Here is a 25557-nt window from a genome sequence, read left to right as displayed (position 1 = left end):
ACTACCTTTACAACAAATTATTTTCTTGGTCTTTTTATTTTTTGTTGTTGTTGTTCCTGTACTACCAGGTTTGATGGATAGGACACTGAGCTTATTATCAGAGGATAAAGTCCATGATTAAATTCTTGGGGGACCTTGGTCTGGTGTTATTTCTTCCAATTGTCCTGAGTTATTTTGTTTTGTTTCCTTTTTTTTTTTTTTTTAACTGTAAAAGGAATGAGGCTGACATATTACAGGTTACAAATAGCCAGATAAGAATATACCCCAAATCTGGCAAACTAATTTTTAAGTTATTTCATGCAAAACAATGTTGTTGGGGACAGAGGTGCCATATCTAAGGCTAAACTAGGTGACTAATAAGATCAAGCTCCGAACTTTCTGTCCTTGGTTCCCCTATCCTCTGGACTGTAATCTTGTCTCCCCACATTTCCCTTTCCTGCTGGAAGGTTATTCCACCCTCATACTTTTAAGGTTAGATCTTTCCAGGATGCAGGTAAGATGGGAAGAAACCTCATCTCTGGGTTCACTCCTTGCACTGAAAGAGGAGATGCTCTCATAGTGTATCATACTCTTTAGAAGCTTTGCAGAAGAGCCCTCCATAAATAGGTGTTTATTTTCCTGAAGGAGTTCAGAAGGAAACCTTGGTGAAGAAGCTTACCCCACCACACTGCCTAGGAACCTGGAAGGTCTTGCCTTGATGAGAAGTCTGGAATAGGAACTCCCCTGGTTTTGTGCTTTCCTTACCATGTAGCATTTGATCCCTCCCTGCATTCATGGGCACTTCTCAGATGGGTATATGAGGCCTAAGGACCTGAAGAGCCTTGGGACAGGGCCAGTGGGACAGAAAGGACAGGTCTCCAAGCCAGGCCCTCCCTCTTGCTCCTGCCATTCTTCATTATTTCATGGTCACACCTACAGATGGGTAGTGGGCTGCATTTTGCTTGGGAGAAGTTGCTCTGACGAATGAGAAAAGTCTCAGGTCTGACAAACTGTATAAACATTGGGGAGTATCCTCTGTGGTGGGAGGAAAACAAAAGGAACCCCAAGATCCTCAGCACCTGGGAAATCTTATGGTGACCTCGTGTGCAGTCTTTCTGACTTAATATTGTTCTTTTTTTCCAGGAACTCCATTCCCTGCCCAGTCCTGGCAAGGCCAACATGCACAAACTGACGGTTGGTGATGTTCCCCAGGCCTGGGGAACCTGGAGAACCTTGGGAAAGGCTACATCTGTAGCCCAGGTTTGAGAAGAGCCCCCAGACTCAGTTTCCCTTCCTGCAGGACATGCTGAGCCTTGACTGTTTCCCTGCCTATGGCCAGCTCTTTGTCAGCAAAGCAGACAGGGCTGCCTCCCAAATGGAGAGTGCCCAAGACTCCTCGCTGGAGCCTGCTGTGGGCCGGTCTGCAGCTGCCACCTTGACCTCTTAGCTGACCCAGAAGTGGGGAGCCAGCCCTCCCCATGTGGAACAGAGCCCCTTGGAGGAGCTGGGGCTGAACAGCCCTACTCTGCCAAGCTGCTGAGGAGAGGGAGCCAGCCCCTCTTGGGGGGCCCTCCCCACCCTCCCCTCTCCAGACCAGCAGTGTCTCAGAGACATCCCAAGACACAAGATGCCTGGGCTCCAGTCAGAAAAAACAGCTTCTCCAGCCACTCCTTACCGGGCAGCCCTTAGGATGGCCTGGGTGGATCTCTTGGCAGGGCATCTGGAGGGGCAGCTGCTGGGTCAGCCTGGCCATAGCCACCACTACCAGCAGCAGCACAAGTGACTTACAGGGACATGGAGCTGGGTCTGTCCAGATCCAGCCAGGCCTTCCCTGTGACCTAGAACAAGCAGAGAAGGGGCCTGCCTGCCCCCTGACCTGGGGAGTTCCAGAACCCATCTGACTGGCACCAGCTGGAAAGACTCCATGGCTCATCAGAGCCCCTCCTCAGCCTCTTCCTGAAACTCCATCTGGCCATTCACCTTCTAGTCCGGATCAAACTGGGCTGGGTTCACAGAGGCTGCAAAATGATGTTATTTTCTGACTGGAGTCCAACAGTCAGGAGTGGAAGGGGCTGGATTCCAGGGCACTGGCCCCTAGACAGGAAGGAAGGGGCTGGGGGGAAGAGCTGTTGAGTGACATGACCCTGATTTGTGTCCCCAGGAACTGAAAGGCCAGCCACCTTCTCATCTCTTCCTTTGTTTCCTGATGTGTCTTATTAGCACCTGACAAAAGACAAGACACCTAAAAAAAATCCATGGGTCAGAGCCTCTTTGAGGCTTAGCTAAGGCAGGCTTGGGGGGAGTTTTAGGTGCGATGCTTGCTCTTCAGATGGGGGAGTTCTCGAGGCTGCAGGGACCAAGCTAGCTTAGGTGGCAGCAGAAACCTTCCTGTCTGCCATCCCAAATGGATGTTGCTGCCTCCCACCAGGCTGCAGGATCCTGGTCAAGAACATGCAGGTGTGGGGAGAGAGTTTAGAACATGGTCCTTAATTCCCTTCCACAGCTGAGACTCTTTGGTTCTGCCCTTCCTAATTGTGTGTCATGAATCTTTCTTGTAAGGGGTGGACAAGTGTTGTCTGCCTCATGGGAGGTCCTCATGGGACCTTGAAGGACCTGCTTCTGGACCCTAGAGCTCCTGGATGAGGCCCTGACAGTGTGTATATGAGCACCTTCTCTGTGGTCCTCTTGGTTCTTACAGATCTGTAAGTGTGGTCGACTGCAGGGACTGTTTCTCCTTTTTCCCCCAAGGCCCAGAATATTCCCCAAGGGATGGCCTGTTAGTTTGTGTTTCCCCAGTGACTAGAAGGACAGACTTGGGTTCAGAGACCTGACTCCAACCCCTGCCTCAGGCAGACACTAGCTGTGTGACCTTAAGTCTTAATCACCTCTGCTTGCTCATCTGTCACCTGGGCAGAAGGCTAGCTGCCCCCCCCAGGGAGGTTGTGGGGTTCAGGTGACATACCCCATGCATATTGCTTTGCCTTGCTGCTGCTGCTGTGTAAATACTAGTTACCCTTATGGTCTTAACTGTTGTTTGACAGAAATCTCCTCAGTTCTCTCCTGGGCCAGAGGAGCTCAGTGAACGCAGATACCTCAAAAGATTTTTTTTTCCTTGTCCCTCAGAATCATCTAGACTAGTTCCAGATGGATCCCCAGGAGTGGGAGAGAGAAGGGGCAGTAGCCCCTTTTCCTGCCTGGCCTTCCCTGGCTGTGGCATCATGGTCCCCCTGCTGTTATTGTGTCTGACCCTTCCTGGTCTTCTCCCCCAGAAGCCCTGCTGGATTTGTGAAGGCCTGACAGTGAGTGGGATAGCTGTCCTGGCTCAGCTGAGTCAGGGCAAGATTCTGTGTCAGGCCTGGATGACCACATGGGGCATATTGTCCGTGGTCCCCACATAGGGGATTTTGGTCTTATTTGGTGTCCCCTTTGTCTCCTGCCCAGGACTGCAGTTCTGTCTGCCAGGAGGATTTCTCTCACTGTCTCCTCCTTCTATATATAAGGAAGTCTGCCCCTCACTGTATCACCTCGCTTCTATGTAATACAATTCAAAAAGGCTTTATTCAGGCCTCCTCTGGGTCCAGTGTTAGGGACAGAAAAATACTTTGAAAAGTCCTCTCTTACCCAACGAGCTAGGAGCAGTTATTTCTCCACTCCTCATCCACATGGGAGATTTTGAGCAGGACAAGACCCTAGTGGCAAGCTCTATGATCTGATTCCTTCATTGCATGCTCATGGAAACTGAGGCCCCATATGGTTAGGCACTTTTTCCAAGGAGAAACAGGCTCAGGAAATCTTTGATTGATTGGTCCCTGTCTTCTGATTCCAAATGGAAATTTTATTCTGTGCTGGAGAAGTGGTCTCTCCTGGGGAAGCTGAAGGTCAGTGTGATAGAGCTTAGCTTTAGGTCACTGGGACATTCAGTGGTAGCCCATTCCTGCTGCAGGAATCCCAGAAGTGTCTGCTGACCCTCAGAGAATGGGCAAGAACTGTTCCCTTTTCCATTCTAGACAACTGGGGATGTAGAGGGGTGTCTGGGCAATCCATCAATGGAGAAAAATCCTGTTTTGAGGGAAAGGCCTGCTCTCCTTCCCACACCCTGTCTCTCTTCCTGTTATCTTCCTCATCTACCACCTGTCCAAATCTCTCTGCCCTTGGAGTGCTTGACCCAAAGCCCCAAGAACCCTGCTGTCCCTTGTTCTTCCAGCATTGTCATGATTGCCTTCTGACAGGATACAGGCTGCTTAGAGGGAGCATGGGTTAGATGCTTTGAGAGGGAGTGTGGGTGTGTGTGGGTGTGTGTGGGTGTGGTAAATGGGTACTTTCCATTAACCATGTATTTTATTTCTGTGTACTGAGGTGTCTATATGATGATCCTCAAGGGGGGGAGGGGTTAATTTTTTTTTTTTTTTATGTCCTCACTAGCAGCAAGTTTAAAGCTGGGAGGGTTTAATCACTTTTGTAATCGCTTGTTAATTGTTTAAGATTCTTTTAATTGTCTGCTGAAACAAGAGTTCAGTAGAATTAGTCAGTACAAAAAGGGCTACTTTCCTTCCCCACGGTGAATCCTGTAAAGTGGTTCCAGGTGGGTCCCCAGAGTTGGGTGGGAAGGGGGACGATTGTCCTCTCTCCCACCTGGCCTCCATATGGCCACGAGGCCATCCCTAAAGAGTGAGTGTGTGTGTGTGTGAGCAGCATGTTTGGCACCTCTGAGTGGGTCCGGGTGGATGGTCCTGAGGCATGTATGGGTGTTATGTGTGGGTTGCGTTTCTGTGGTTGGGTGTGTATCCTTTATTAATAGTAAGTAAATGTGTATCCGGGTCTCCAGCAATTGGCTGGGTTTCTAGATTGTAAAAGCTGTCCATGTTAGGAGAGGTCTGTGGATGGGCACCTGGCTTTTCCACAGTGTTGTCTGGAAAGCTGCTTTCAGTAGCGAATGCCCACCCTCCTACCAGGAGGGCTCAGACAGGGCCCAGCCTAGGAGGCCGTCTCCCTTTGCAAGTGGCTCGCCCCGGACATCTCCCAGCATTGTCCCTCTCGTGATTCTGTAAGTCAACGCAGTGTCCAGACCTCTTCTCCGAGCCGGAATAAAGGACTTATTCTGGACCCTATCCGAGCTGCTCTTGTCCTTTGTCTCCTTTTGGGAAGGCCCCGAGGAATCGGGAGGGAGGAGGAGGGGGATGGGAGAATGCGGGCGAGGAGCCCACAACAAAGGGCATCCCAAGGGACGAGGGAGGAAACCGGCACACACAGGTCCGGTTCCACTTCCAGCCTCCGGGCCCAGGCCTCGTTAAACCTCCCCGAAGGAGAGCCGGCGTTGGCTGCTCCTAGAGCCTACAAGGGCGAAGCCCAATCCTGGTCTCCACTTCCCTATCCAGTCACGGTGCCTGGTATCTGAAGCAGAAGCCCCGCCTCTCCTGTCGTCATTGGACCGGGCGGTCCCTGGCAGATCTCCGGGCATCTCGGAATGCCCGCCCTCAGCATGACTCGTGAGGTCCTCCCAGATGTGTTCGGGAGTAGGGGGAGCTGTTGTCACACTAAAGAACTGGCCCGGTTTTTCCCGCGTTGGTTCCTCGCTAGGAAGCACGTAACCGCCTTCTCGATGGCCTAGAGCGGGCCCTCTTGGGTAAGGGCGCAGCGCCGCGCGTCGTGTCCATGGCGACGGCGCTCGGGGAGGATTGGGGGAGAGAGGAAGAGTAGTGCGCACCCGACTCCTCCTTCATGGGGGTGTGGACGGTGGCTGGCGAGGCTCCGACAGCTTTGCTATCCTCAAGGTTGATAGGAAGAAATGAGGCGCCCTCTCTTTAAGCAGTCACGTGCAGCTCCGCTTCTGGCCTAGCCGCGCCGCCTCCCTGGTGGGCTCGCGCCGCGGTCCTGCTGCGGAGGCGGGGCGGAGCCTGGAGGCGGCCGCTGCTGTCGCGCTCGGCCGCCCAGGACGCTGCGGTCCCTGCGGCTGCCCGGGCGGCGGCCGGCCAGCAGACGGGCGGGCGGGCAGTGGGGACCAAGACTCTCTTCCCGGTAAGGAAGGACGGCCCTCTGGGCGACGGTGTCGCGCCGGGCCTGGGCGGGCGGGGCGGGGCGGGGCCTGGCCTTGGTCTTGGTCTGGATAGCTTTGGCCGGTTCCCAAACTGCTGGGCTGCGGTGCCTGCTACGTGTGGTGGGGCTGCGGAGCCCGAGAAAGAGCGGCCGCGGGGGAAACGGAGGCCCGGTCCTTTTACGGGTTCTCCCGAGTTCCTGGCTACGATCGGGCCTCTACTTCCCCGCCCGGGCGCGCCCTTGAACTTCCCCTGGGTCCTAGGCCCAAGTTGGGGTGAGAGCTGTGCCTCCCGGCCGGAGGACACAACCAGCGGGCCGCCCGAGGCCGCAGTCCCCGGACGCTGCCTCCCGAGGGCCGTAGGGATTTGTGGGCCTAGGGGAGGGTGGTCGGGACGGAGTGTTACTGTCAGTTCAGCTGACGGCTTTGGGTGCTCTACCCCGTCCCCCCAGTCGCTGGAGGCAGAGAGCCGGGAGCTAGCCTGGGATCTCTGAACCCGCGGAACTTGGGCTTCAGGTGCTCTCTGGCCATCGCCTTGTTTGCTACCTATGCTCCCGCTGTCGTTTTCCTTTATTTATATAAACAAATAGTCATCACAGAGAATTACCGGGTTTTCTTGCTATTCCATGTCTCACTCAGCATTCCCAAAGTAGTTTCTAGTGCTCGGGACCGCCCCATTGACCATGGTGGCCTCGGGCGCTGTCCCACTGTGCCCCTCTCCCCACCACTCCCACATTCCGTGCCCTTTCCAGAGCGCATCCGGTTGTCGGGGTGCGTGTTCCCATTGGAAAGCGCCAAGTGTCCCAGGCTCCCAGGAGTGCCTTTGATAAGTTAGATGACCCAAGTCAGGGATTCATCGCAACAAGAAACGTTACATTGACACCCCCTGTAGGCGCCAAGTGCTCCGCTGGGCATCCACAGAGAAAATAGAAGAGTAGTTCTCATCCTACTGGGGAGACACTGTATGCGGCCAAGTTGGTGTAAAAGTCAGAAAAAGCAATCTCGGGGTAAGTGGAGAGGGGAGCGGGGCAGATGAAAGCCCAGTCGGTAGTGCTGGGACCAGGGTCTGGAAAACCAGAGTTCACATGCAATTACTGGCAGAGTGACTCTTGGCAACTCACTTAACTTGTTTGCCTCAGTTTTCTTATCTGTAAAATGTGGATAATAATCGATATTGTGAGATAATCCTTTTAAAGCAGCACAGTGCCTGGTCACTTTGTAGCAACTGTATAAAGGCTTATTCCCTTTCCCCTCCCAACCTCATCATATGCCTCAGGACAGGTTTTGTCTAAGAAGCAGAGCTTGGGCCATTGCTTGGGAACATAGCATATAGTACTGTTTGTAGATACTCAAAAAGATATGAAAGAACAGTATTCAATTGTCTCACGTGGGCACTCTCTGATTCATCTTGCTTTCTCCTCTAGTTGTCATAAATATTGCCACCAGTACTTTCTCTCAGTTCAGTAAAACCTTATGGGGATTTGCAAATAGTGAGCTTCCATATCTGCCTTTGGGTCATGTTTATCGTTCTTCTAAAAGTAACATCCTTGGAGCTGAGGTGGCACACATTCGTGTTTTCATTCTTCCAAATTAGATCATTGATGAAAAGTTAGTGTAGAAATAATGGAGGCATCTTAGGACAACTTGACTAGTCATATTTCTAAGAAGAAAGTTAAAGGCTTGTCTTGTTCTTACCTCAGCCTTGGTCATCTTCAGAAAGGTACTGAATACAATGATAATATTTAACTGAAGATGGTATGCTGAACATTCTTCATCATTGACTCCTCCTTTTAATAACAAACTAAATTTTCTCTAGCTTGGATCTTGCCCCTATATTTCTGTCTCTGTGAGTTCTTCCATAGTCTGACATGACCATCATAATACAGATGACTAAAATAAAGAGGAAGTTATAGAATAATCACCTCTTTCCTTTACTTGAAGAAAACAAACAAGTAATGGAATTTGAAACACTACTGAACCTACTATTCTAAAATGCAAAATAATTTTACTTTAATCTTTTGGATTTGGAAATGCTCACAGGCACCTCAGCTATCTTATGGTTTATTCTTAGTTTTCCAAGAATCTCTCTGTAGAAGTTTATATTTTTAAAAATTTGGTCCCTTTAGTAAAGGAAATCAAACATATTTTGAATAATCTCACCAGAATTTTCTCCTTTTGATTTTTCTTCCCATGTTAATTAGCTATTCTTTGTTTTAGATTAGCATGAATTAGTGTGATTCTTTTGTTCAGCATTTTTAAATGTCTACACATTCAGTGATCTTTGAACCATTTCTGAGTCAAAGTTTTCTGACCACAGCTATTGATTTTCAATACTGTGTTTTTGTGTAATTTTAATTCATGATGCTATTTTTTAAAGGCACAATTGTCCACCTTGGGCTAATTTCAGAGATCCATATAATTTCATCAAAGACGTTGTTTTTTTTTCTTTTTCTGCCTAAGGTTTTGTTAGTTTGGAGGGTGGTTTGGTGGAGGGTTTTCCGTCCATGTCTTCTGCTTTTACCTAGACCCATACTGTCCAGGTTTCTACTGCTGAAACTCATGCCTATTCAATCATTTCAGCTCTGGGAAGGAAGAGAAATGGGAGTGAGAACGTTGAGCCTTTCCTGGCAGTTCTTGATAGTTCTGGTTTTGATCCTGCAAATCTTGTCCGCGTTGGATTTTGACCCATACAGAGTCCTAAGGGTCAGCCGCACAGCCAGCCAGGCTGATATTAAAAAGGCTTATAAGAAGCTCGCCCGGGAATGGTAGGTGGAACAAATCATAAATAGAAGTTTAATATGAGCATAGCACTTTCAAAAGGGCCATATAGCCTAAAATTGGATTGATTAGCTTTAATGTTTGTATCTCTCTACATTTATACTATATACCTATATGAAACATTTACCAATGAGTCACCTTTTTTTCCTCCTATATTTTTGAGTAATTAGGTTTAAAGTTCATGGCAACACTGTAGTTTGATCAGTAACAGTGAGAGCTATATAATTCACAATGTCTTTTCCTATACATTTTCTCATTTGACCTTTGTAGTTATCCTTGGAGTTTGGGCAAGTATCATTTTCCCAGTTTGCCGGAGGAGGCAGCGGATACAGACTCACAAAGTGATTTTCCCTTAGTCACACAAACATGAAGTGGCAGAGGCAGGACTATGATCAGCTCCCACTCTGTCTTCTTGCCACTTTATTGTTTCATTTCTTTGTTTAGTACCAATTCTTTTAAAAAAGAGTATTTCAGAAATTACTAAAACTGAGAAAGTATTTCTATTTAAAAGGAAATACCTTTTAGGGGAAAAAAAATATGGTTATAGGTGTATATAGATGGGTACATACACATGCAAACTTTTAAGTATAAGTACAGGAACCATCTTTTACCTTTCTCTATATCCTCAGTACTTACTTAACCTAATGCCTGGCACATCGTGGGTGGTTAATAAATGCTTATAACTAACAGAATGGGAAGGTGAGAGGCTTGATATAGAGAAATTTAGTGGTTTGGCTGATAATTTAAATTTTGGTTTATATATAACAAACTGATAATCTAAAATAATTTTTGCTGAAATACATGACTGCTCACTGCAGTGAGCAGTCTAGTGAATAGAACTGGTCTTTGAGTCAAAAAGAATTAGATTTAGGAATTGTCTTTGTGGTGCTAGGTGGACACTTCACCTTCTTTGAAAAAGACCCTAGGGAGGATTAGTAGAGGAGTTCCCATTAACAACCGTTGGATAGAAGTGATCAGAACAGAGAGACACAGAATTCTAGAAAGACCCTCAATCGAATCTCTACCACCCCCTTCCAGTTACTTACTACTGGCAGAAATTCCAGTCTTGGCAACTCTCTTGACTTCAGTTTCCATATCTGTCAAATGAGGCCTTTGACACCCCTTTCATTCCTGAGCTTCTGATCTTATGATATGTACAAAGCTAGCAGCAGGTAAAAAATGAGGTGGGGGAAAAACCTTAATGAATAGAAATTGGATCTTAGGCAAATAGTGGAATATTAAATGAAGTCATATTACCTTCTGTTCCCAGATTTCTCATACTATTTTCATAACATCTTGTTCCTGTTAATAAATATTATAACAGCTTTGCCAACAATAGATAAAATTGCCTGACTAGCTGACTGAAAGGATATGGTTTCATGGGTGGGTATTGAGGAACCAGGGAAATAGTACTGGATTTAAATTCTCTCTGAAACAGAGGGATCTGCTTCTGTGGTCTTGACCAAGTTACTAAATCTCTCTTAAACTGAATTTCCTTATCTGTAAAATGGAGATTAATAATAGCACCTACCTCACAAAGCTTTGTAAAGATCCATCAAGATAATGCCTATAAGGCATATTGCAAGCCTTCAAGAAGGAAGGAATAGCAAGGCTCCAGGGCTGCCTGGGAACCTGGCAGGTACTGCAGTACAGAAGGTCTGCTAAGGGGTCTGAAATAAGAATGACCATATATCTGGGGCTTCCTTTACCATCACATGGTATTGATGCCTCTCTGCATCCATGGGAGAGAGGGAGGACAATTTCCAAGTGGGCATTGTAAGACCCAGGAACCTGAAGAGCCTTGGGCCAGGCCCAGTGGGACAAAAGGGTCAGGTCTTAAAAGCCATTTTTTCCTGTTATTATTCTTTGACTTCATGGTCATACCTATGGGTAGGTGGTGCTGTTTAGTTGAGAGAATTTGCTCTGACAAATAAGAAAAGACTCTGGATCTGGCAAATTTCGTATACATTTGGGGAGTATCATCTGTGGTGTGAGGAAAACAAACCAGAGTTCCAAAATCCTTGGCACTCGTGAAGCCTGACTCAAGATTTTTTCTTGACTTCATATCAGCATTTCCTTCAGGGTGCCTCTTCACCCCACAGTGTAATGCTTTTCTATCAATATCCAGTTTTCTGTTTGGCCTCTTTATTTTTTGATGTAAACACTCAATATCAGTAATGTTGTAATTACTTCATATGACAACATCATTCTTTAAGGCATCTCCCCTTTATAAGATGTTTTAAGAACTCTTACTGAATTGTTTTTTATCATAAGTGAATGGAGGGAGATAGCTTCACATTTTCATCTTCCAGAACTGAACAAGGTTCTGTTACTTTAATTCATTGAATTATTTGCTATTTTCTTTGACATTCATTTTCCTGAAAGTATTCATTCACAATAGGTATAGATCGTGAACGTTTGTGAAATTTTTCTTTGCTCTTATATTTCCATTACACCCTTATGCCCAATTACTGAAACTATGGAAATGTTTCCTAATGGAAAGAATTGAAATTTTTGATACAAAATAGTGTATACCTCTCTGTTTTGACAAATAGACCTAGAAGTATGAGCTACATAAAGTCAAGTGAAATTTGGAAATATGGTGATCTATGGTCTTTGATACGTCTTGTCTTACTGAGTTTTTATTCTTTCTTGGGCTTCTCAAAACTTCACCCTCATCTTTACAAAGCCATTTTGAGGGGGAAACTTAAAATGATATGTAGTCTCCATTTCTTGTATATTCTTAAGGTTTTGTTGTAGTCTTAACCTACTTTTTCCTTTAGAAAGACTTTTTCCAATAGATTAGTGAGTCTTGCAGAATTTTTTTTCAGACTTTTAGCCTCCCCCTCAAAAAAAAGATATAAAATGAATTGGAAAAAAATGGAAAAAAAGATATAAAATGAGTACTTTAGCAAACTGCGTTGTATGTTGTTGTGTTGCTTTCTGTTAGAATTGGTAAGACCCTCAGAAATTTTCTAGGCCAATCCTTGTTGGACTTCATCAAAGCGCTTTTCTCACTATAATTTTATTTATTCAGAAGTTGCCAGACCAGGCATCAAATCGAATATTTCCTTCATAGTAGACAGAAGAATTGACCCAGCTTTGGAGACCATTTGTTATTATTTTAAAATGTAAAAGACTCAACTTTGATTTTTGAAATTATTTCACAGTAATTAAAATGACACTAAGACAACAGTAGAGAGATGATTTCTAGTTATGCCCACTATAAAGAATTCTCCCCACTACCATCATTCCACTGTAAACTGAAAGCTTTTTTCTTTTGGCTCCCCACCTGCTTTTTCTATGTAGCCAACTTTGTTTAGTTACCAAACTAACTTCAAGCATTTCTCTTTTGACTCAGCCTCTTTATACGTTTAATTTTCCTATTATGTTAAAGAATTTGGTTGATTACAACATTTTTCTCTTCAGTTTTTAAAAGCTAAGTTTAGGCAACTGAAGCATTTTCACGCGCTATCCAAAGGCATAATGTTAGAACTACTTTCTTATTTTCATGAGGCAAAAGCTTTACAATAATTGGCCACATTGCTTGTTTTTTTCCTAACAAATAGCTCAGCTTTTTCTCCCTTTCTGCCCCAGATAATGTCATTGATTATATTAAATGTTAAATTTTAAGTTGTTTCATTTTATGGTAAACATTTTGGGTGTTTTGTTTCTGTAAAGTCAAAGGACTTTTGTTCTTCAGATAATTTCCAGTGACAGATTGATCAACTTTAGATTCTTCCTTATTCCAAAGAGGTAGTTATTTACATTTCTGAAGAAACTAGTAGAAAAAAATTTGTACAAAAAGTCCTGAAAGAGCTAGTAGAAAAGATTTTGTACAAAAAGTATTTCATTTCATCAAGTGAAAATTGAATCTTTCAACTAACACATAATTATTGAACACCTACTAGGGGCAGACTTTAGTATTAGCCACTGGGTATATAGTTTTAGAAGATTGTCCAAGCCCCCAGAAAGCTTATAAATCTCTGTATGGAGAAAAGGACATTAGCACATTAAAAGGCAGTATATCATTAATTGTCAAGTAAGTAATCTAGACTGCCTATATTATTGGCTCAGATTTATTATATTTTGTGTTTAAATGAATTTTAATAGTCAAATTTTGAAATCTCATGGGCCCCTTTGCTCATAGAGAACACTAACAAGTGCTCATGCCATAGGTTAGCTACCACACGGGAACCCAAGTGACCACCTTTAGTAGGAGATCAGCTCCTTTCTGCTTTTCAGAATGTGATGGTTCCTAAGCAGATTCATTGAGTAATAGAAGTTCAATCTGAGCCATCAGATTTAACCAAGGAGAATGCTTGTGCACACTATTCCAAGGCTGCAGTGATATTTTCTCTTGCTCTTGGAGAAGAAGTAGGTTCTTGCTGATGGGTATAACCATTAGCCAAATTTAGCACTAGTTACTTGTCACTAGATTAATTTCAAAACATAGTCATGTCCTACTTCTTTGTAATGAGATATTAAAAGAGACCTGTCAGTAATAACAGGATGGTTCTTTAAAAGCCTGCCCTTCTGTTGTTATTTCTTGTGAAATATTACTTAATGTCTTCTTCTAAAGCTCCACCTGCTTTATAGCCAGGTGAGACAAACTGACTACCCTTTGTTAAAAATTATTCTGACCAATTTCCTGCTATTTACCCCTGGCATCACCAGCTGTGTCTAAGGACATTAAGAAATGGTATCTAAAATTTTCTCACTGTGGGCTTTTTTTTTTTAAATTTCAGGCATCCTGATAAAAATAAAGATCCAGGAGCAGAAGACAAATTTATTCAGATTAGCAAGGCTTATGAGGTATTGTATCATCATTTGGTACTAAATATAAGTCATAGCGAGGATGATAATGATGTCTTAAGTTTACATGCCCCTTCACAGATTTACACATAATTACTTAAGTGTAGACCATCAGTTTTTAAAAGAGAGTTTATACCCCACTCCTTGTCTTTAGCCTAAATGTTACATGTTATTTTATTGTATATAATTTTTTTCAAGTATTATTGCATCTATTATTTCATTGTTACAAATCTTCATGAGATAGTTATTATCATTTTCATTGTAGACATGAAGAAACTGTCTCAGAAGGACTTCCTTGAAATCACATGGCTAGTAGTGGCAAAATAGGACTGGTAGTATCCTTGTCTGTCTTGGAGCCTTTCAATCAATTTTTAAGCATTTATTAAGGGCCAGACACTGTGCTGAGCACTGGGGATACAAAAAGAGGCAGATGATAGGCCCTGCCTCTAAGGAGCTGGCAATCTAGTGGTTGGAAACAATTCAGAGTCTTATACAAAGTATAAATAGGAAGTAATTAGCAGAGAGAAGGACATTTACAAATGTCATTAAGGAATGACATTTGAATCCATAACCTACTTATTGTACCTTAATCTTCAAGGTTGTGTTAAGTAAGCACATATTGGTTGATATCTACTATATACAGGACATTCTGGGTAATATTCTTTAATTTTTCTAATCAGAGAATTGTTTAAACTAATGCAGTTCAGTTAAGGAAGAATCATGCTGTGGACTATTACTGTATTATTTGATTTGTCTTAGGTAATCTTGTTGGTCCCAGGAGAGTCCCAGACCTTCTGGTTCCCAAGGCTTCAAAAGGCCAGCTTAATTTGTAAAGCCTAAGTAGCTGCACATAATGTACTCTTTGGTGGAGTATGTATAGATTGCCCAGCAGAGTGGCTATCTACTATTAAACTGTCCTTGACCTTTTCTCTGAGCTTTGTTGTTTTTTGAGCTCTTCAAATTTTCTCGTGACAGATTCTTTCCAATGAAGAAAAGAGATCCAACTTTGATCGCTACGGTGACGTTGGTGAAAACACTGGGTACCACCAGCCACAGCAGCCACAGAGTCACCACTTCCACCATTTCCATGACAGCTTTTACTTTGATGAATCCTTTTTTCATTTCCCATTCCATTCGGAACGGCGAGACTCATCTGATGAGAAGTATCTGCTTCACTTTTCCCATTATGTCAATGAGGTAGTCCCAGACAGCTTCAGGAAGCCCTACCTCATCAAAATTACCTCGGACTGGTGCTTCAGCTGCATCCACATTGAACCCGTCTGGAAAGAAGTGGTGCAAGAACTGGAAGGATTAGGTAAGTAATAGTTCTCCATGCCAGCCTCAGGAAGGTGCCTCACTCTTTGTGAATGTGACGTCTATCTCCAGAGAACTGGAGTGGTTTGGGAGAAATTCAGTGAGCATATTTTGAAATAAATATCTACAAGTTTCTTTTATGAAGAAAACACTATTTCATAATAATAACAATTTATAGTTACACAGCCCAGTCTTTTAAGTCTTGACTTCTGTCTCATCTTCTCTCCCCCCCTTCCCCCTTTCCTTTTTCGTAATATCTGGAGCTACAAGGAAACTTAGAGAGTTTCTAGTTCAACTTTCTTATTGTACAGATGAGGAACTTAGTACCATATAGTCTTGGATGAGATGTTTTGCTTTTGAACTTCAATTTTCACATCTGTAAAGTAGGGCTAATAGTACTTGGGCTCTACCTCTACCATAAGATTTTTAAGAGGATAGTCTTTGGTACATTCCAAATCCTATAGCAATGTTAATAAGTATTTCATTGAGATACAAGATAGGTACTGCAGAAGATGCTGATCCCTAATTTATCAATAAGGACTAATGTGACTTGCTCAGATCATTCAGGCAATGAGAAATGAAGCCAAACCTCCACGTCCAATCTTCTACTGTTCTTTCTGTTCCATCAGGCAGCTTTTCTGCTATGTAGTAGATACAAAAAAATTCATCTTCATGAGTTCAAATCCAGACATTTCCTAGCTGTGTGATCCTGGGCAATTCGTTTCAATCTATTTGTCTCACTTGTTTGTAAACGAGCTGCAGAAGGAAATGGCAAACCACACAGGTATCTCTACCAAAAATGGGGTCACAAAGAATTAGACATGACCAAAATGACTGAACAACAACCTTTGGTTAGGCTTGATATGTAGAAGTGTCCATGGGAATATATACCCTGAGATTCTGAGGCCCATGAATTTTGCAGTTTGCAAAATGATTTTACCATCTGTAGTGGCTATGAAGGATCAAGATCTATTCTTTATTACTGAATTTACTTCTTTATCCTCCAGGAAAATCCCAGGTTGGTTGATTGATTGCTTTAGGTTGTTTATTTTATTTTTTTATTACCTCCTAGAAGTTTATTAACTCCTAGAAGTGCCTTGCTAGTACATCTTGTTAGTTCAGTATATCTGTATCTCTTTCAAGGGGATGCTCTGCTGCTCCTTTGCCTGCACTGTCTTATTTATTTACTGAATCAAATAGTGTATTAAACTCAATACTCAGTTTGCTCAGGAAATAGTTACATTTTTTAATATGAACTAATTTCAGTATAGTATATTGTAGCTCTCCCTCTGCTACACCATTCTGGTGTTTTTTTTTTTTTTTTTTAACTTTGCATTGGAAGACCTTTCCAAGGATTTTTTTATGTTGTGATTTGGGCTTCATGGATTGATGTATTAGGAAACTCCCCAACTTTCACTCCCCAGCAATTATCATAGAGAATGAGAGGTAAAGGGACAATTTAGCTATCAGAGTAAGATCTGAAAGCCAAGTTTTCCAGACTCTTGGGCCAATTTTTTCCACTCCTCTGCTGTGCCTCTCTCCATTTAGCTGTTTTCATTACATTTTTATTTTGGATAATGTAACACAATTTATTTAACTGTTCTCCTGATCTGGGACATTTATGTTGTTTCTAGTTTTCTGTAATCATATGCTATAAAAATCTCTGAGAATCTAACTTTCTTAAAGAAGAACATTTTCAAGATATATTTCCAATGATGCAATTATTGAGTCAGAAAGCAAGATTATGTCTGTCATTTTTACTTTAAAATTTACTTTTGATGTTGTCATAATTCATGGATCTCTCATTGGAATAATTGGAGAAGTGGACCCCTGGCCCACTTGACAGAACCTTAACCTTTGAGGAAAAGCTTCAGTTTTCATCTGGTCATGTGTCAATCTGTTACTGTGCTGCTTCAGCTGAAGACGAGCTCATCTGATGTTGGGGGCCCCAAGAAGCATTGAATCAATATCAGAGTGGGATTGGCTTAAGCAGAAACCTTTTTTGTTTATACTTACTGAAATTATCTTTGAAATGTATTAGTTTGTTTTCCACTGTTAGTAAGTATAATATAGTGAGTGTGCTTGGGTTTTCCATGATGAACAAAATTCTTTGAATCCCTTTAGAAAAGGGAATGATTGTTTCAGATTTATAGGATTGTAGATTTAGAGCTGGAAAAGAAAAAAGGGACTGTCTAATTCTGCCTCATTTTAAATGAGGGAAACTGTCCATTAAATATTTATGAAGTACCTACTATATGCCAGGCAATATGTTAAGCCTAGGAACATAAAGAAAAGCAAAGACAGTGTCTGCCCTCAAGGAATATTGAATCTAGTTGGGAATACAGTATGAAAACAGCTGTGAGCAAACAAAACATAGACAAGATAAATAGGAGATAATTACTGAGGAATGGTTCTGGAATTCAGAGGAAAAGCTTTTCAGTAGAAGGGAAGATTTTAATTGGGACCTGAAAGAAGCCAGGAGGTGGAAGTGAGAAAAGTGCCACATCCCTGGCAGGGGATTAGGGAAATTGCCTGAAGCCCAGAGATGGAGAATCAGCTCAGGACCAGCCAGAAGGCCAGTGTCACTGCATAGAAGAGATGATGTGGAAGATCCCTGGAAAGGGATGAGAGGACTAGCTTATAAAGGAGTTTGAATGCCAATCAGAGAATTTTATATTCAGTTCTGGAGTAGATAGGGAGCTACTGGAATTTATTGGGGATGGGAGCAGCATGATTAGAGCTGAGTTTTAGGAAAAACACTTTAGCAGCTGAGTGGAAGATAGAACGAATGAGGAGGCAAGCAGACACACCTTCTCTCCCTTTCCCCTCAGCAGTTGCTACAGTAGTTCAGGTGTTAGATGATGATACCGGGAGGAGGTAGAGAAGGAGCATATGAAGAGATGCTGCAGAAAGGAGACAGACTTTGGCTTTGAATGGCAAGGGGGGAAGGGATAAGGCAGTGAGAATGAGGAGTTGAGGATGATACCTTAAGTTTCGAGCTTGGGGAGACTGAAGGAGGAGGGGGGAATTTCTTTTGACAGAGAAAAGTTTCGCAGAAGAGAAAGTTTGGGGGAAGATTGAATTCAGCTTTGGACAAGTGGTGTTTTAGATACCCACAGCATATCCAAGAAGTCCATTAAACAGTTGAAGAGAGGCTAATAGTTGGGGTTAGATAAATAGATTTGGGAATCTTCAGCATAAAGCTGATAAGATCACTAAGTGGAATAGTATATTAGAAGAAGAGAGTTTGAAAAAAAGGATTTATATAACGTTATCTGCCAGGCACTGTGCTAAACACTTTATATTTATCATCTTATCTGATGCTCCCCACAATCCTGGGAGGTAGGTGTTATTATCATCATCCCCATTTTACAGATGGGGAAACTGAGGCAAAGTAATCATTTGCCCTGGGTTACACATTAAGTGTCTAAGGTTGGATGTGAACTTAGGTCTTCCTATCTACTGTACCATCAAACTGCCTAGAAGAGGGCCCAGGACTGTAGAATTGGGCAAAGGCAGAAGTTCTCAACAAATGGGGTCAATTTTTTCAGTAAAATATGAAACAAGGTTTTCAGGTGAGAGTAGAGGAAAGGGAGGTTTGAAAGAGCTGCTTAAGAGAGTAATTTGGTGAAGGAAGTATAAAAGGATTGCTTAGCAGCAGTGAGAGCCCAGGTGTAACATCATTTTGTAGTGGACCCCATTAGATCTTCCCCAGCTTCATTCAGAGCATATGGGTAAGAACAAAAGTGGCAGATGGTGGGGTGATGCAACTCGACAGCATGCAATCAGCACTGTAATAGGGGACCAGGGACTCGAGGAGAGGACAGTATAGAGCTGAATTTGTTCAAGGTCACATGGGTTGTAAACAGCAGGACCGTAATTCTAATTAATTATGACAGTTTAACTAATAGGTAGACTTAAATTAAGAAGTGATCTGAATTTCTTTCGGTGAATAAATATTTGTTTGCACTCTTGAGGAAATCCTTTAAAAGCTTGATTTAAAAAAATCATATTCCTCTTAAAAGCCAAAGTACTAAGAATATTAATTGAACATCAAATCAAGAGTTCCAGTTGGATTTCAAAGTAATCAAAGTTTTGTGGCTGGTTTAAAAAAAAAAAAAAAAAAAAAAAGGGTTGTCAGTATCACGTTCAGATGAGGCCAAATGACCCTCCAGGACAGGAATTGGACCTTGGACATAGGAAGCAGGTTTGGGGAAGACTAAGGCCTTCTTTATAAATGGATTAAGGAAGCAAATCTTTTGGTCTGGGAAATGACATCCCCTTTACCAGGGAGAAAGAAGTGAACTGCAACATCTGAGCAGAGTGAGCAGCTCTTCATAGAGAGGAAATTGCTGACTGTTTCCATGGCATGTTCTCTCCTGTGATTTGGCGCTAGTTTTATGCATTCAGAAAATGAAACATCTACTATAGATTGGGTTGAACCAGTAGCAAACATAAAGGAAACTACATGAGGGCAATTATAAGCTACATAAAATAACATAGTTTGATTAATTTTGTAAAGTCAAAAGGTAATTTGTCCATTGCTATCTTAGGGAAAATGAGGTTTTATGTGATCATGAAATGATTGATTAATAATCAGTCAGCAACTTTTCTTCTCTGAAAAGAAAGGATGGCTTTTTTCTGTATGTTTCTTAAGCCCTGAAAAAGTGTTCACTGATGTTCTAAAAGAAAAGAGTTTTGTAAATATTACATTTATTTTGCTTTAAATCTATTTGATTTTCTGTTTGAGGATTTTTGTTTGTAAATCATTTCATTAAAACTAAAATTTAGCAAGTACTGAAATAAGCGTAGTATTGGGTTTGGCTCCACTATCCTCTGAGGTTCAGAAGATACAGATTTGTCTAGTATGTAACTAGAAGAGAAGGGAAGGGTATGAGAAAGAGCGTTTATTAAATAATTACTACTAAACACTTTGCAAACATTTGACCGTTTGATCCTCACAATAACCTCTGGAGGTAGGTGTAATTATGATGCCCATTTTACAGATGAAAGACAGAGGGCAGATAGGTCATATGATTAGTAAATATCTGCAGCTGGATTTGGAACCAAGTCTTTCTGACTCCAGGCCCAGTGCTTTGTGCTAATCATCTTCTTAAACAAGTCATGTATGGTGGATGTGGAATGAAGAGAAATGAAGCTTAACTATCTTATGGAAGGAGGGCAAAGTTGTTTATTAATTTTACTTTTTTAGTCAGTGAAAATCTGCCTTTTTTTCTCTCCATCTTCAGCAACATCCTTGGTGATAAAGATAGATGATCTATATAAGAGATACTCTATTTTTTGGGAGGAGGGGGTGTAAAGAGGGGCAAGCAATACTTATGGAAGTTGTCAGTAATAGTTAGCAGCAGCAGTGGCAGGAGATAAGTAAAACTTTGAATGAGGCTTAAAGGTTTTACCAAATCTGAAAAAGAAAGTAGGATCTGGTCAAAGTTGAGGGTTTTCACATTTGGGGAGTCCTTGGGCATTGTCCAGTGAATCCTAGGACAAACCCTTTCTCAGAATCCTATTTTCAAACACAGAAAATAGAATATACATACACTTATAAAGGAACCACTGAAACAGTTATCAAAATATTTTTAAATTAATGGTCTCCCTGAAATCTTTCTATGGACCCTAAGTTAAGAGCTCCTCATCTAATCCAATCCCCTGATTTTTAGAGGTGAGAAAAATGATATCCAGGAAGCCTGAGTGATTTATTCAAAATCAGAAAGAGAATAAAGAACAGAACTAGGATGAGAACTCAGGCTTTTAGACCCCAAATCAAGTGCTCAAGAAAAATTTAGATTAAAAAAATGTACACTTTTCCTCTTCCAAGTGTAGACAAAGCTTGCTTTAATATAGGTTGGCATTGCAGAAATGGATTTATTTGTGGAAAATTCTGAAAGAAATCCACATGACATAAAATCACCTCTAGTATTCACAGCACCCTCTCGGCTCCTGCCCCTCACCACCAAAAGAACCCCCTAAAAATTATCCTTTTAGCCCTGCAGGGTTGCCTCACAGTGTGTTCCTTCTCTCAGTCCTGGTGCCCAAATAGCAGGCCCTGGCCCCCACATGCTCCTTCTGCTCTCAGTTCTCTGTCTCTGGTCCCCAGGAGTCCCAAACCATGTGCCATTCCCTTTCTGTCTCCCTCCCTTCCTTATATCAAAAGGCAAATTCATCTTATATAAAAATTGCTTTATGGAGAGGTCTGAGAGACAGTTCACTTCTGTAAAGTAAGAACTTTTTTTCTCTTCAAAAGTTATCAATATTTTTTTCTTTGCTTGGCTCTGCATGTTTGGATTAGACATTGACTTCTCCAGAGTCAATTCTCCCTCATTCTCCCTCCTTTCTCAAGGAGCTCAGTTCCTGCCTTACAGCCTTCCTCTCATTATAACCTCTGCCCTGGTACTTAAGGACTTAAATATATATGCACATTGTTGTCACCCCAGATCCCTTGCTTCATGACCCATTTGTGTCTCTGTCTTGGTCACCAGGTATCCTTTTACTTGATTTCACCCACCAGACTCGGAAATTCTTGTCTCTAATCATAACTTCTATCCCTTCAGTTCTCTCTGCCTTGCGTGTCCTAATCTCTGGTCCCAGCTCTCTCTCCTATTCTCCCCGGCTACTGCCTCATTCTGGCCTCACTGCCCCAAGTTACCCTTGAATCCTTTGGGCTTTTGCCCTCCTGCCTCTTGCCACAACATCCTCAGATTACCCACAACATCTGCCTTTGTTCTAGTGCCAACTAAAACCACTACAAATTAGGTTATCTCTTCTAAATCCTCAGTCCCTTATTCTTCCCTGATTGACTGTCACATGCAGGAGTAGTTGCAAATCTCTTTTCTTTTCAAGCCCCCTACAATTACCTGCCTATATATCAGCAAAGGTCCTCACCTCTTACTTTATGAGAAAATAAAGAGTCTCTGTTGTTCAGTCCCTCTTCAGAATTCCTTTGTGTTTTTCTTCCTCCTTTCCTCCCTTGTTCCAGGCTTTGGGGAAGGATTGATCCTTCTCTGTGCCAAAGCCAACCTCTATTTCCGTCTTTGATCTCAGTTCCATTTGAAGCTTGCCCCGTCCATAATTTCTTCTTTTTTCTGTAATTTTTTTATTTCTCCTTTACCTTTGACTCTCCTCCCCTGCTGCTATAACATTCCTGATTCCCTACCATCTTAAAAACCTTCACTCAGTCCTACCCTTCCCTCAAAAATCGCTGTTTCTTCTTTTTCAGCCAAATTCAGAGAAAATTATTTTTCCATAATATCTCTATCATCAACCCCCTCCATTTAGTTCTCAGTTTCTTGTAATCTTTATTCTACCCCAACCACTCTCCTCATCTACTCCAAGGGTACTAGCCATGTCTTAAGTTCTAAAGTTGATGACCTCTTAGGACTTCTTTGGAGCATTTTTCAATGCTGATCATTCCTCCCTTATGGATAGTGATTTTCCTTTTCTCTGGATTTTCATGCCACTACGGCTTCCTGGCTCTCCTATGACTCTTCCTTCTCATTCTCTTGTTAGATCATCATTCATCTCCCATGCAGTAAGCCTTGATGCCCCTCAGAAATCTCTCCTGAACTTCTATTCTCCTATGCTATCACTCATTTCTCTCATCAGCTCATTTGTCTCTGCAGATGGCCTGCAGTCTGTAAATATGGCCTTCTTCACCCTCTTAACACCAACCCAGTGTTTTCCAACTGGATAAACTGTCAGCACCTCAAACTCAACATTATCTGCAACCAAACTCGTTATCTTTCCCAGAAATCTTTCCCATCTCCACACTTCCCATTTTTGTTGAGGGTACTGCTGGTTCTCTGGTAATCCAGAACCACACCTCGGATTTCTCCCTCCTCACTTTCAACCCCAGTCACTCGGTTGCCAAGTTTCCACCTCTACCACACTCTCACCTCCATCTCTTCCTTCTGTTCCCACATCCCATGCCCCAATCACCTCTCAACTGAAGTGTTGCAACAGCTTCCTAATTGGCCTCCCTGCTTCCGGTTTCTGCTGCCAAGATAGTGTTCATAAGGCAGAGGCCATTTCATTCCACTGCTCAGATATCTTTAGTGGCACCTCTAGGAGAAAAGACACTCCAGGCATTTAAAAATCTTTCACAATTTGACCTCCAGCTACCTTACATTAGAATGTGAGCTCCATCTGGGCAAGGACTGTCTTTTGCCTTTTTTTTTTTTTTTTTTTTTTAAACTTCAATACTTATATTGCTTGGCACATAGTAAGTGCTTAATAAATGCTTATTGACTATTGTTTATCAACTTTCTAGTCTTTCCCTATTAATCATGTTCTCTCCACTCTAACCATTCTGGTCTATTTTCCCTTCTGCTATTGCAGAGGCTTTTCCCCAGCATAGATGCCTTTCCTTCTTCACCTCTTGTTTTCCTTCCTGCTGTTACCAGTCCTTTGGAAGATGTATAAATTCAGAAACATCTCTAGGAATTCAGTCAAATAAATTTAAAGTCTACTACTTTATTTCATTTAGTCTCTCAGGGAATTATATTCATTGTTGCAAAGTATCAAAGCAACCATCTGAAAAGCATGTGAATGTAACTGTTTTAGTTACTCTCTCTTCCTAGATGGGTTTGATTGTGGGAATTCAAGACCTTATTGAGTCTCCCTATCGTTCCTGTCCAATGTTCCTCTTCTCCATTTGTAGTCTTCCTTTCCTTGAAGACTCAGCTCCTCAAATATACTTTCTCTGACCCCTCCTTCCACTGCCAAGCTGAAAACCAATCTCTCCTTCTTCACATCTGTCATAGCATTTTGCTGGGACTCCCCCTCCCCCACCCCGCATCCCTTTGTTAAACTGTTAAATTCCTTGAGAGCAGAGACTACCTCATATCCATGTTTATGTCATCAATATCTAGCCCACAGTAGGTTGGTTTGTTTGTTACTGAGGTAATTGGGGTTAAGTGACTTGCCCCGGGTCACACAGCTAGAAAGTGTTAAGTGTCTGAGACCAGATTTGAACTCAGGTCCTCCTGACTTCGGGGCTGCTGTGATATCCACTGTGCTTCCTAGTTGCCCCTCACAGCAGGTTTTTAGTGAATGTTTTTGGGGAAATGCTGTACTTTGGAAATCAGGAAAAAATGAGAATTGGCCATGAAAGTCATGTTGCTAATTTATCTTGGAAACTTTCAAAATCACTGTGGATTTGATATTCAAGTTTGAATTTTGAGGAGGAGAAATTGAGGGAAAAGATATACAAGTGTTCTCATGCCTTCCCAGGTAGAAAAAATTCCAAAATATTTATGAAAAAGTGGACTCTACTTTGGTTGATATGCCTTTCTTCCATTTCTTTTCACCCAGTATTCAAGATCCCAGTTTTTTAAACGGTATTTTGTGACCTTATATGAGGTCTCATCACTGAATGTGGGGAGGTCACAAAGTTATGATTTATTTTTAGTAAATGTTTTGTTTGTATATCTATTTTATATACCTAGATACCCAGGGTCACATAAAACTTTCTCATGAATGAAAAAGCTCTGCTCCAGAAAATCTTCACATAGGCTCCCTTCTTTTTTAGGTGTGGGAATTGGTGTTGTCCATGCTGGCTATGAAAGACGGCTGGCCCATCACCTGGGAGCCCACAGCACTCCCTCCATCCTAGGAATTATAAATGGGAAAATCTCATTCTTTCACAATGCAGTTGTTCGAGAGAACCTTCGACAGTTTGTGGAGAGCCTCATTCCAGGAAACTTGGTGGAGAAGGTAGGTTTCACAAGGGATTGATTCCCCCAAAACATGCAAGCTGGAAAAACCTTTCTTTTGAAAGGGTCTTGAGTTTATTTCCTGAGCCTTTGCAAATATAAGTTTCTTGTTGGGTTGGGCTACAAACAAAGTAATTAGTTAAACTAAGTTACTTGAATGTGAAGGGGGAACTAACTAAGCACAGGTATGGAAAAAGAACTAATTAATGATATTAGCTACTTTTTAAACGTATATTACACCAAATTGAATTGACCTCTAATGAATGATCAGATTGTAGGATCTTCCCTCTTGAGTTAGAAACTGTGATTGCTGAAACATAACTGTATGAAAGAAGCAGAATTATCTCTGCATCAAATGAAACTACTTTGACAGAATTGGTGTCATTCAGTTCACACACTACTCTCTGGTTCCCTGAATAGCTCACAGATTTCTGCAACTCTGTGCCTTTGAATTCTTCTTCACCCCCTGCACATGGATTATGTTCTCTCCATATTCACAACCTGTCCATTTTTCCAGGCTACCCAGTTTTTGTCCTCTTTTCCATGTCAAGGATCTCATCACTAAACCATTTGTTCAGATCTTTTTTATACACACTATCTTTTTTTATTGGTTTTTGGTGCCCTGTCCTGTCTTTTCTTAGAAAGTAAAAGCTTCCAAGGACAAGAACCTTGTCTTCTTTCTCTCTCTGTCTCTCTTTTCCTCTCTTTCCATTAGCTCCTGGCCCCGTGGCTATTCTACACTAGTCCCTTTTTTATTATTTGTTGCATTCCGTAGAGAATTTTTGACAAGTAGGAAAACTCTTCTGTCTTCTTTTGTAAGGTTTGTCTTTTATATTAACAAAAGAAAATACAAAAAAAAAAAAAAAAGTAAGTGGATCCTAATGTTTTCATTACACTCTCTCAACACAGTTC

General features: G+C 42.2%; 2 protein-coding genes across 8 annotated transcripts in view; both read left to right on the top strand.

Moving 5' to 3' along the window:
• LOC127555831 (V-type proton ATPase subunit S1-like) overlaps positions 1 to 5087 on the top strand; it is a 29347-nt gene extending 24260 nt beyond the window's left edge. Inside the window, exon 2 of the mRNA XM_051988488.1 lies at positions 1123 to 5087. The gene's annotated coding sequence lies outside the window, so the exon portion shown is untranslated. The remainder of the gene's footprint in view (positions 1 to 1122) is intronic.
• An 812-nt stretch (positions 5088 to 5899) lies between these two features.
• DNAJC16 (DnaJ heat shock protein family (Hsp40) member C16) overlaps positions 5900 to 25557 on the top strand; it is a 40507-nt gene continuing 20849 nt past the window's right edge. For 3 of the 7 annotated variants that reach the window (XM_051988482.1, XM_051988481.1, XM_051988476.1), the window contains exons 1-5: positions 5906 to 5994; positions 8591 to 8775; positions 13537 to 13603; positions 14579 to 14918; positions 24462 to 24646. In XM_051988482.1, coding sequence (XP_051844442.1) covers positions 8609 to 8775; positions 13537 to 13603; positions 14579 to 14918; positions 24462 to 24646 — 759 coding nt within the window. In that variant the 5' untranslated portion in view covers positions 5906 to 5994; positions 8591 to 8608. Of the gene's footprint in view, positions 5995 to 6349; positions 7018 to 7713; positions 7731 to 8590; positions 8776 to 13536; positions 13604 to 14578; positions 14919 to 24461; positions 24647 to 25557 lie in introns of those variants that run through there. The other 4 variants (XM_051988477.1, XM_051988478.1, XM_051988479.1 and 1 more) reach the window with 4 other exon arrangements.

Source organism: Antechinus flavipes, chromosome 3, assembly GCF_016432865.1.
Source record: "Antechinus flavipes isolate AdamAnt ecotype Samford, QLD, Australia chromosome 3, AdamAnt_v2, whole genome shotgun sequence".
Taxonomy (NCBI): domain Eukaryota; kingdom Metazoa; phylum Chordata; class Mammalia; order Dasyuromorphia; family Dasyuridae; genus Antechinus; species Antechinus flavipes.
Note: the sequence above shows the minus strand (reverse complement) of the source record. Positions and strands in the feature narration are given on the sequence as shown.